Raw genomic sequence first — 13085 nt, forward strand, 5'->3', positions numbered from 1 at the left:
TCTTCTTCTTTGAATTGCACATGTTTTACTCTTTTATTTTAATATTTTGCCATTCGTTTCTTAGCTTCTTCTTGATGTATAGCGGCCATGATATACCTTTCTTCCAACAAGTCAAATTTTCACGCAAAACGGATGAGTTGCTTTCATCATCAAATGCTAAAACTCTATGCGTTGGTACATGAATTTTAGCTGGTATTACTGCCTCAGTACCATACACCAAGCTGAACGGCGTCTCACCCGTGCTCTTTTTTGGCATTGTACGGTAAGCCCACAAAACATATGGTACTTCATCTACTCATATTTCCCGACTTAAACCCAATCTAGCCTTTATGCCGGCAACAATTTCCTTGTTTGTTACTTCAACTTGGCCATTTTCCTGTGGCTGAGCAACAGAGGTAAACGTTTGCTTAATACTTAACTCTTCACTCCAACTTCTGTATGGATTTTCAGTAAACTGTTTACCATTATCACTTACAATCTCGTTTGACAAACCATATATGCACACAATATCGCTCCAAACAAACTTTTTCATGTTTTCACGTGTTATCCGTGTTAACACCTTTGCCTCTACCCACTTAGTGAAAAAATCGATTGCAACCACCAAAAATCTTGCATTGCCAACACTCCTTGGGAATGGTCCCACTATATCAATTGCCCACTTACAAAATGGCCATGCAGATGAAACTGATATTAGATCATATTTCGATAAACGCTGCATGGTTCCGTGCCGCTGACATGCATCACATGCTTTGATTGTTTCTGCTGTATCTCTATAAATTGTTTGCCAATAATATCCTTGCCTCATAATTCTTGCCACAGTTGTTCTATAACCAGAATGTTGTGGACACAAACCTTCTGTTGTAGTGCTAAACACCTCAAATTTAGACCATTTAAAGATTTTCTGTAGAGCACACCGTTCTCCAATACATAGAGCCGAGCTCTTAACTTTATCCGTCTTGCTTCCGTGACGTCGTCTGGCAGTGTTCCGTCCTGCAAATACTTAACAAAAGGAGTCATCCAGCATTATCCCTCTTTCGCAATTGTTGCTATTACCACCTTTTCATCAATTGACTTATCTTTCAAAACTTCCACCAAATCCTTTTTATGCAAATGATCGAATGTTAATGTTGCCAATTTGCTCAATACATTTGCTTTTTTGTTCTTGTTTCTTGATATTTGCACAAATTTCAAGGTTTCAAAATTCTCAGAAATATTTTCAACCAACTATAAATATCGCTTCATTGATATATCTTTTACCTCAAATGCTCTATTAACCTGTTGTGCAACAATCTGAGAGTCCACATAAGCACGTAAATGCTTTATCCCCATTTATGTCGCTATACGGAGGCCGAAAAGCAACGCCTCATATACAGCTTCATTGTTAGATGCATAAAAACAAAACTTAAGTGCATACGTATGTTCTTCTCCTTTCGGATTCGTAAGCACCAATCCTGCACCTACTCCATCCTCACTTGATGATCCATCAGTATGTAACTCCTATATGCAATTGTTGCTCTTTATCTCATGTGGACAATCTACTTTTTCAGTTGTTTCTAAAAGGAAATCTGCCAAAATGTGTCCCTTAACTACATGCCTAGGTGAAAAATTTATTTCATATTCACCCAACTCCACTGCCCATTTTGCTAAATGCCCAGATGATTCTGGGTGTTTCAAAATTTGTTTAATTGGTGGGTCTGTTAAGACAAGAATTGGGTGTCCTTGAAAATATCGTCTTAGCCGTCTAGCTGTGTGCACTAAAGTATATACCGATTTTTTGATTGGCGGATAATTGATTTCACTTTGTTGTAGCAGCTTGCTAACAAAATATATTGGCATTTGAACTCCATTCCGTTATGCAATTAGAACAGAACTAATGGCCTCTGCTGACACTGCCATGTAGAGTATCAATGTTTCACCTGCAATTGTTATTGTCAAGGTTGGAAATTCCTTTAAGAGTTGTTTAATGTCCTAGAAAGCTGCTTCATCTTCCGCCGTCCATGCAAAATTCTTTTTGTTTAAACAACTTTTTAAAACCCTTCATGAATGGTAATGAACGCTCTGCTGCTCTTGAGAAAAACCTTGTTAATGCTGCCAACCTTCCATTTAAACTTTGCACCTCTTTCTTTGTTTTCGGGGAAGTCATATTTTAAATTGCTTGAATTTTCTTTGGATTCGCTTTGATTCTCCTCTCCGTTACAACATGACCTAAAAATTTACCTTCCTCAACACCAAAAGTGCATTTCTTAGGATTTAACTTCATGTTAATCTTTCGCAATGACTCAAAAGTCTCAAGAATATCCCTTAGCATGCTTTCCTCCGTGTTGCTTTTGATAACAATGTCGTCAACATAGGCTTCCACATTCCTACCTATTTGATCTCTAAATGTCATATCAATGACACGCTGGTAAGTTGCTCCTGCATTATTCAATCCAAAAGACATTTTCACATAACAAAATATTCCATCCGCCGTGTGAACAGCTGTTTTATACTGGTCTCATACTGCCATGGATATCTGGTGATATCCTTTATAAGCATCCAAAAAAGACTTAAATTGATATCCACTTAAAGACTCCACTTTCCAATCTATTTCTGGCAAAGGATAATTATTCTTCGGACAAGCTTTGTTGATGCCTGTAAATCTACACACATCCTCCATGTGTTATCTGGTATAACACCCCGTCAAAATCCATTAACGGAATGTTAACTCTGGTCCTAGTGCTCGGCTTGACTTCTACGTAACAACAATGTTCTACAGCGGAAGCAACTAATATCTGAGATAAAACATGCAAAACGGGTCAACATAAAGTTGATTGAATCTACAGGTTTGAGTAAATAGTTCTCGTATATTTCATAAAACAGTTTCCATAAATCATTTGTCGAAAATCAGTAAACATTTATCATTATAAACCACTAAAGTTTAATATCGAAAGTTTGCATATAGTAAATGCTAAGTAATAAACTGTTTGTAAGATGTCAAGTTTCAACTGAGTAGGACATCAAAAAGTTCTTTTTGTTTCAACTGCTGGTAGACATTACCATGTCTAGTTTCTAGTTTGTAAACATCAAGTTTAAGTAACATTTATCGTAAGTTAGGACATGAGATTTCTGAAATAAAAGCATCTTAAAAGTATACATTTATCATGAGCACTTGATTATAAAGCTTTAACCCTGCGGATAGCTAAAGCGCTACACGTCTTCCATTTACACTTTCTAAGAAAAAACTGATTAGTGTACAAGTTACGATAGAATAAGCACCTCGTAGGTTGAGGCGAGGTTTGTCAAACTTAACGGTACCGTCTCTATAAATCGAGCTTACGTAAAGTAATTAATATAATCAAGTTAAGGGATTTTTGATCTGAACTCATATGTATATTGTTTAAGTTACTCGTGCCTAATATTTAAAACAGTTGTAAAAATAGTTTCAAAAGCAGCATGTATCTCATCCCAAAAATGTTGATGAAAAAGGGACTGTAGACTCACCTTAGCAAAAACACTGAAATTTCTTAGTAAAACCGTACAGTAGTCGAACAATCTCGATTGAACAACGCAATCTAGTCAAATAGGTTATCTTAAGTATACATATAGGTCACACTATGTCAACCCATAGTGTACGCAAAGTCCTAGTGCTCAGACTGACTCAATATGCATGTAAAGGTCAACTAGTCCAAGCAAGTCAACAAAAGTCAACCCAAAAATCAACTCGGTCAAAGTGGTCAACTAAAGTAAAAAATCTCAGTAGTTCATGCAATCATGGTCAACATGTCATTCCTAAGTCAAGTAACATGTTACATCTCATAGTTCAACAATTCGCACATTCGTAGTTTATCACATGTCCTTAAAATACGCGCATCATAGAAAGCAACGAGTATAACTCTTAGCACATAATTCATGAAAATATGGCAAACTCCAGATCACAACTAGACTCAAAATCAATTCCAAAAGGTCTAACCCGAGCCTCATACGATGTCTACAAGTCGGGTTTCAGAAAAGGTCTACTTACGGTTTACCAAATCAGTTTCTGCACGCGCATCAGTTTTGAAACATTTCTCATAAAATACTGAATATAGATTTTGACGAATGTCCATTTGGAGCTTACTCCAAACATCTCAAAGTTTTAGTGATACAATAATCAAAGACATTCATTTATCCAATTTGTACAGATTAGCCAATCTTTATAGACCCTTCAGTTTTAGTCAATAAACAGACATATCATTTGGTCAAGCTTATAACTCATGTCAATTCACGTTTTCAGAAGTTTGCATACAAATGAAATACATCAAGGAACATATAAAATAATATATTCCATAAGATCAAAGCCTCAATCAATTTCTAGTTCACTCTAGATATTTTCTTTCACATTTGAAAACAGTTTCCGCTCTCTTTAAAACACGAATCTTCGTTTTGATGTACCGAGGGCATTACAAATTCTTTTGACGCAAATATTAAGTCCAAATTGCATGATTTTTAACAAGGATTACAATGGTACACATTTCAATAGCTAATTCACAAAACAAATAATCCAAAAAATTCGTACATCATGCAAAACCCTAACGACAACTTCGTTTAATCATAACTTGAGCATACGATAACGAAAACATGCGAAATCAAAGTCCAAACTTATTAATTTTTTGAGACGAATTCATCTAAACATCATACAAGATTAGTACACAAATCAATTTGATCAGATTCATAAGATACAAATTCTTGATTCATAGCAACGACAACAATCGAGCAATTTAACAACTGACGACAACTCTAATCGCATTTAATTGAGCACTGGACTCTTGTACACTATATAATTGAACACAATCAGATCTAAAAGGATTAGGGTTTGAAGGAGATGAAGATGTCAAATTGTTTTGGGGGTTTGGGGCTGCTCCTAGTCGTGATTTAGGAGAGGGAGAAGAACCGTGTTTTATTTTTAGGTATTAGTGTAATAGGTTAGTTATTTAAGGAATGTAATTAACGAGTGGGCCAAATTTAATCAAGGGGTGCCCATATATGGGAATTTTCAGCCAAAAGGGTCCAAAAGGAAGTTCATGGACTCAAAAATGATGGTAGATGACTTTCTATGGGATCCGGTTAAGAGCCTTGAAGTGTCGTTAGCCGAAAACGCAAATCGTAACGTTACCCGGACGTTTTAGCGAATTCTACACGTTTTAAATTTATAAAACTCTAATAAATTAAAATTATCTTTAAAGCATAATAATTATATAAAATAATTATTAAAAGTGACTTACCAATCATTTCGTTGTCTTAAAGACGTTTTTTCAGTTTTCACTAACCGTGTTTTTCTTGCGTTTTCTAAGTTTCTCGCATATTTCTAAACCAAACTATGAAATCATTTAATATGTAGCACATATTAAAAATATTGTTTTCTAAGAAAAATTTTTGGCGTATAAATACATAGAATTTAACTAATGGTCGTTAGGTATTTAACGAAAAGTTAACAGAAAAAGTCGGGCTGTTACATTACCCACCTGTTATTAAAAATTTCATCCCGAAATTTTAAATGGACGTCCGCCGTAATCGTCTCTTCAGGAAACAGTTGCGGATACTTTTGTCTCATCTGATCTTCATGCTCCCACGTGAATTCGGGTCCTCTATGGGCGTTCCATCGAACTTTAACTATCGAAATTCTGCTTTGCTTTAACTGCTTGACCTCACGATCCATAACCTCAACAGGTTCTTCAATAAAATGAAGCTTGGGATCAACTTGAATCTCTTCTAAAGGAATTACTAAACTTTCGTCTGCCAGGCATTTCTTCAAGTTAGAAACATGAAAAGTGTCATGAATTTCACTGAGTTCTTGCGGTAGCTTCAGTCAGTATGCTACCGGTCCAATTCCCTTGGTAATCTCAAACGGTCCAATATATCTAGGACTTAGCTTGCCTCACTTGCCAAAACGCACTACACCCTTCCAGGGTGATACTTTGAGCATAACTTTGTCTCCAACCTGAAAAATCTCGCCTTCTAACATCGGCATAACTCTTTTGATGACTTCGAGCAGTCTTCAGTCTCTTTTGTATCTGTACAATCTTCTCAGTTGTTTCGTGTATGATCTCGAGACCTGTCAGTTGACTAACCCCTAGTTCTGTCCAACATACGGGATATTTACACTTTTTACTGTAAAGTGCTTCGAAATGCGCGACCTTTATGCTAGCATTGTAACTGTTGTTGTATGAGAATTCTACTAGTGGTAGATGTTTATTCAATCCATTTCTGAAATCGATAACACGCGCTCTCAGCATGTCTTCTAGCGTTTGAATGGTTCTCTCGCTCTGTCCATCGGTTTGTAGGTGATATGCTGTACTCATGTCTAAACGAGTTCCCATTGCATCTTGCAGTATCTGCCAAAATCTAGATGTGAATCTGCTGTCTCTGTCGAAAATAATGGATATCGACACTCCGTGTCGGGTAACCACGTCTTTGATATAAATCTGTGCCAACTTCTCCATCTTATCCATCTCCTTAATTGGTAAAAAATGAGATGACTTTGTGAGATGATCAATGATAACCCAAATCGTATCATAACCTCCCACAGTCTTTGGCAACTTAGTAATGAAATCCATAGTAATACATTCCCATTTCCACTGGGAAATCTCTGGCCGTGTCAATAGTCCTGACGGTCTCTAACGTTTTGCTTTGACCTTAGCACATGTCAAGCATTTACCAACATAGGTAGTAATATCGGCTTTCAGATTGGGCCACCAATATAGTGCCTTAAGATCATGATCCATTTTGTCGGATCCAGGGTGAATAGAGTATCTTGACTTGTATGCCTCATCTAGCACTAGTTTCCTTAATCCGCCAAATCTCGGTACCCAAATTCTATCTATGAAGTACCGGGTTCCACCTTCTCGAATGACAAACTTCTTGTCCATTCCTCTAAGTGATTCCATAGAAACATTCCCTTCTTTCAATGCCTCTAGTTGTGTTCAGACAGTCATGTTCAATGCTCTAACTCGGAGAGGTTTAGCTTTTTCCTTTCTACTCAAGGCATCTGCAACCACATTAGCCTTGCCAGGTGATAGCAAATCTCGCCGTCGTAGTCATTCAATATCTCTATCCAACGTCTCTGTCTCATGTTGAGCTGTTTCTATTCGAAGATATGTTGTAAGCTCTTGTGATCATGAAAACAGTAAACTTAGTACCATACAAGTAGTGTCTCCACATCTTCAGTGCAAAGACCACAGCACCAAGTTCCAAATCGTGCGCCGTGTAATTATGCTCATGAATCTTCAACTGTCGTGATCCATAGGCAATCACTTTCTTCCGTTGTATCAACACGCAACCAAAATCCTGTCGTGAAGCATCGCAGTAAATCACGAAATCTTCATTCCCTTAGGGTAAAGACAAAATTGGAGCAATAGTCAATTTCTGTTTTAACAACTGAAATGCAGACTCATGTTGCTCAGTCCACTTATACTTTTTACCCTTGTGAGTCGATGCTGTTAATGGTCAGGCAATAGTAGAAAATCCCTCAATGAATCTTCTATAATAACCGACAAGACCTAAGAACTGTCGAATCTGCATTGGCGACTTAGGTGTCTCCCACTTCTTAACCGTTTCTATCTTCGCAGGATCAACTTGAATACCATTGACACCTACGATATGACCCAAAATTTGAACTTCTTGTAACCAAAAGTCACACTTTAAAAACTTCGCATACATCTGCTCCTTCCTGAGCATCTCTAGTATTAAACGGAGATGTTGTTCATGTTCTTCCTCGTTCTTAGAATATACCAAAATATCGTCGATAAATACATTAACAAACTTGTCCAGATATGGCTTACACACACTGTTCATGAGTTTCATGAACACTGCCGGTGCGTTCATCAATCCAAACGGCATTACTGTGAACTCATGATGTCCATAGCGTGTTCTAAACGTTGTCTTCAGTATATCTGTTTCCTTTATTCTCATCTGATGGTAACCTGACCTTAGATCAATCTTAGAGTAACATGCTGATCCTTGCAATCGATCAAAAAAATCATCAATCTTCGGTAATGGATATCTATTCTTGATAGTCAGCTTATTCAATTCCCTGTAATCGATACCGAGTCTCATAGATCCATCCTACTTCTTTACAAATAGAACTGGAGCTCCCCATAGCGAAGAACTCGGTCGAATGAATCCTTCGTCTAAAATCTCTCGTAACTGACTAGACAACTCTTGCAATTCTGAAGGTGCAAGTCTATTCGGTGCACGTACTACAAGCGCCACTCCCGGCATTAAGTCAATCTGAAATTCCACGTCTCTATGCGGTGGAAGACATGGTAATTCTCTCGGAAGGACCTTAAGGAAAATTTCTAACGGTTGGGACATCTTCGAGTGTGACGACCCAGAAATTTCCAACAAAATTTAAACTTAATCTTTATATGTTTCTGACACGATAAGCAAAGTCTGTAATGTTGAAGTCAAAAAAAAAATAAAAAATTGAACTATGTTCATATATGCAATTACCCTTCGACTATTCCCAACGATTCACGAACAATTATATTTAACTTTATGTGCATATACAATTTTATATATATATATATATATATATATATATATATATATATATATATATATATATATATATATATATATATATATATATATATATATATACTAATTAAAAACATTAACAAAGTATTACGTTTATGATACCGTACATTAAACTTATTGGTTTCCATATCTATTTGATATATTGAACTATCAAATTTAAAAGATAATGTCAAACGATTAATTAAAAAGATATTTATCAAGTCCCTTAAGGATTATGATATTGTTACAGGTCTCTATTACGAGGTCCACATTGATTTGAGAAATCGTTTCCTTTTAACAATATTCGGAATAAATGGTAAAGTGATTTACGAGTAGGAACAAAGTGTCAAATAATGAAGGTTAGATAAAAGTTAGTGGAGAATTGAATTTCATAATATTCGATTGATTTAGTTTCAAACGTACAAAAACGTTTTTCAATTCAATAGAATTTGATTATTAAAATGTTTTGTTTAAATAACATAATTTGAGTATATATACAATATGATATTAATAATTAGAATTAAATATATAAATAACTCGCAACGTGTATTTAAAACGTGTTTATGAATATTGAAAATAAATATGATTTCTATATATAATTAATATTGTAAGTAAATTATAATATATATAAAATGTATAAATATTAAATATTGCGAAAATGTTATTATATATATATATATATATATATATATATATATATATATATATATATATATATATATATATATATATATATATATATATATATATATATATATTAAAAATGGTATATGTAAAATTAATATATTAAGTATAATTACAAGTTTAGATATAGTATTATATAAATATTGATATTAATATTATTATTTGTATTATTAATATTATTATAATATAATATGTAAATAAATATGAAATTTTAGATGTATAATTTGTTATATTGTTATTATTATTATTATTATTATTATTATTATTATTATTATTATTATTATTTATTATTATTATTATTATTATTATATACTAAAAGGGGTGGTCTTCCGTGTCGTTTGGAACCCACCTCACTCACAAAACATGGTCAAAACTACATTGATCAAAACCCATCTCCAAAACTGCAAAATACCCCCTCAACTATAACCTACTTACAAAAAATACCCTGAACTACATGGGGTAAAACGTAAATTATCTCACTTAAAATAAAAACTCCCCGCACAAACTTCGACAGCCCGTACCTTTCTCCTCGCCCCGAGTTAAATTTCACCGACCACACCGTTAAACTCGAAATATTTTTATGAACAAAAGGAAACTAACTACATTCAAAACGGACACTTTTTAAAAAACGCTAAACACAATGACACCCCGTATCTTTTCCGCTCGACGCGAGTTAAATTTTTTCGAAAGTAGCGTCAGAGTTGAAATAATTTTACGAACAAAATGAAAATAAGTACGTTCGAAATGGACACTTTTTAAAAAACGCTAAACACAACGACAGCCCGAATCTTACTGCTCGCCGCGAGTTAAATTTTTTCGACGGCACCGCCAGACTCGAAATAATTTTATGAACAAAAAGAAACTAACTACGTTCGAAACGGACACTTTTTAAAAAACGCTAAAGACAACGACACATACAACGGCGCTTAACTCATGAGCCGTTTTTCCTTCTGTAAATACATAAAGTTACGTTAAATATGAATACGCAGACCGAAAGCTCCAGCCGCATCGCGCGGGCCGGATCCGGACTAGTTATTTATATTATTATCATTAATGTTATTATTATTATTATTAATATTATTATAAACATTATGATTAATAAATATCATCATCTTTGTTATCTATAATATTATTATTATTTGTATTAATTATATTAAAAGAATTATTATTATCAATATATATATTTATATTTATCAATTATTAAAAAAAAAGATCGTACAGACAGATTCCAAATCAGTTACCGATCACTCTCAACTTTTATCAATTTTTGTTCTTGTCTACAATTTGTTATTTGTCAATTTCAAGGTACATTGCAGAGCAAAATTCATTCCTTATATACACATCTGCATTTGAGAAAGAGTTAAAACCAACAAAATACAGAAAATAAGCTCGACCCCTGTTCTTGTTTTTCATTTTTCCAAAAGCTCGATTTCACAAAAAATTTCAAATTCTATTAATGTAAAGTTGTTAGGAAGTATCTAAACAAACTATCTGTAAGTTTTCAGACCTCAATTTAATCTTTTGATTACGAATTTTGAAGTCAAACTTTTAAATCAAAAAGTTAAATATTTTGTTCACAAGGAAATTCAAAGTTCTTTTGATGTTTCAGATTCAATTGAGTATTCTAAAAGTTTCCCGGAATCATTTACAACACATTTCATGTTGTAATTATAATCTAAAACTATCTAAAATTTAAAATCCAATTTAGAGTTTATAGTGTTCTTGGTTCAATTATTCAAAAACTAGAATTCGAATTCAATTGCAAAAGGTAATAATGTAGTGTTGTTAGAAATCATCCACTAAAACTATCTGCAAAGTTTGAGCTTCCAATTCCTCATAACGATCTCAAATTTTGAAGTCAAAGATAATTTCTAAAAAAGTCAAAAATTGTGTTCATCGCAAAATTCGTAATCGTTTTAATATTTATGTTGAAATTGATGATTTAGAAAGTTTATATGATCAATTTAGAATCTATTTCATGTTGTAATAATCGTCCAAAACGGGCTCGAAATTGAAATCAATATTTTTTTATAAAAAAAGCTGCGACAGCAGCTATGTGTGTCTGTCAATTTTTTTTAATTTTTTTTAATTAAGCTAATCACCATTAATTAAAGTTTAAATCCTAAAAAAAAACTAAGTAATTTAACTCGTTGAAGGATTGGTCATAGTCTTGTTCGAATTGAAGTTACAGAAGAAGAGAAATTAGAAACAGAAGAAAAACGGGGTAAATATAAATGGGTCACGTGATATTTCAGAAAAATGGAATTGGTGTTATGGTTAAGAGTGTTAGCGGGTGAGCGATCTGTTGTCGATAACAGCCTAGCGTTGAACGATCTGTTGTCGACTGATGTTTGACCTCGAGAAAGAATCAATGCAGACCCGGAACACGGATGAGAAATCCGTGGGGTGGCCTCAATCAGTCTTTGAACCAAACTGGAATTGGTCCGTGTAGCGTTATGTTGCTAAGCGGTTAAAGTTTTAGAGTGAGAAAGTACTGTGTGAGAGAGAAAGTGTACTTCTCTCTGACTGAAGTTCAGATGTGAAATGTGGTAACCTAGGGGGTCTATTTATAGGCGTAGAATGTCCAAAATTCTCGGGAACACGTGTTACACGCTAACTAATTCAGTTATGCAATATATCCGGAACTGCCTAGGCGTGTACTGACGTAGCTGTATGCCGCTCACGCGCTAAATCAAAGGGCTTAAGCATAGAAGCTGCCTGCAGGGCTTACGCATGTCACTGGGCGGCCTGCTGAGCGCTGGACGGATAATGATAAAAACTGTCAAAATTGCTATCTTTTATGCTTTTCGATCATTTCTTTTGATTAAAAATGATGTATTTATGCGTGTATCTCCTAGGATACACCATTAATGTTAAACAACGATTTTTGTTACCATGAACATATTCGTAGCAATTGTGGTTATCGACCCGTTTTGAAATACGCCATATATGGTATTTGTTCCTACGTAAACCAGTACCACTCCACGTACATGGATAAGCTTCTTTAGTACCCTTGTAGAGTTTTCCGCTTGTGAAACATTTTATTAATGCATAGTCAAGCCTCGTATTGTTAGTAATCATCTCTCTTCTAGTCTTTATGATCCAATTCCGAAAATCAAACATAAATTCGACTTTACTTTTGAAAGCCATTCTTGAAAGACTAATTCGGTATGGCTGGAGTTCCTGAGAGGTATCTAATGCGCTTTTAGGACACGAAACTTACGAATTGAGACATGCATGACCTAGTATGCCTATTAATTGTTCCAAAGAGACCTCTTAGGAGCTATTAAGATCTAGTTAGTGCCTTAACCGTGTGAACCAAACCTATTGCATGTTCTTGTTTGATTGTTGCTGTAGGATTAAGTCATATCAACTGTTTAGGTATCTATTAGGTTTCTATCTGCTTTACTTTCAGTATATCAATTGTAATGTTGTATAATGATTAGATTGGTACGATCTCATTAGTATGATTGAATGGTTGTTAGTTTACATTAATGTTTTGTCAACTTGACCCGACGGACTCCTTCCATTTGTGATCAGTGTTCACTCAACACGGCACGTTGTTATTCGGTTACCCAAACTGATAACGAGGGTTAGGATTAGAACTTAACTTACTAATAACCTAGTGCTTTACTAAAGGATTACCTCCGATGTATAGTTACCTTTCAATTATACAACCAAGTGACATAATTTTCACTGCTCAACGAGAACTTCGAGAGTCTAGAGATAAGTATGTCTGTGTATGTGACGTCCTCCAGAGAGGGTCTGGAAGAATACGTCACTAATATCAAATAAACCAACATATTATAATTACGAGAACAATACTAAATGATGAAAACAAATTTTATTGAGTACGCAGGCTAAAATGA

General features: G+C 34.6%; 1 protein-coding gene across 1 annotated transcript; it reads right to left on the minus strand.

The window, feature by feature from the left end:
• Positions 1-295: 295 nt before the first annotated feature.
• Positions 296-2440, minus strand: LOC139875888 (uncharacterized). Its single transcript, XM_071863182.1, has 4 exons — positions 2218-2440; positions 1591-1661; positions 1344-1497; positions 296-990 (listed from the first exon to the last, which is right to left on the minus strand). The coding sequence occupies exons 1-4, from the start codon at positions 2438-2440 to the stop codon at positions 296-298; spliced, it is 1143 nt and encodes a 380-aa protein (XP_071719283.1).
• Between the last annotated feature and the right edge of the window lie 10645 nt (positions 2441-13085).

The sequence above is a fragment of the Rutidosis leptorrhynchoides genome, chromosome 11, assembly GCF_046630445.1.
Source record: "Rutidosis leptorrhynchoides isolate AG116_Rl617_1_P2 chromosome 11, CSIRO_AGI_Rlap_v1, whole genome shotgun sequence".
NCBI lineage: Eukaryota > Viridiplantae > Streptophyta > Magnoliopsida > Asterales > Asteraceae > Rutidosis > Rutidosis leptorrhynchoides.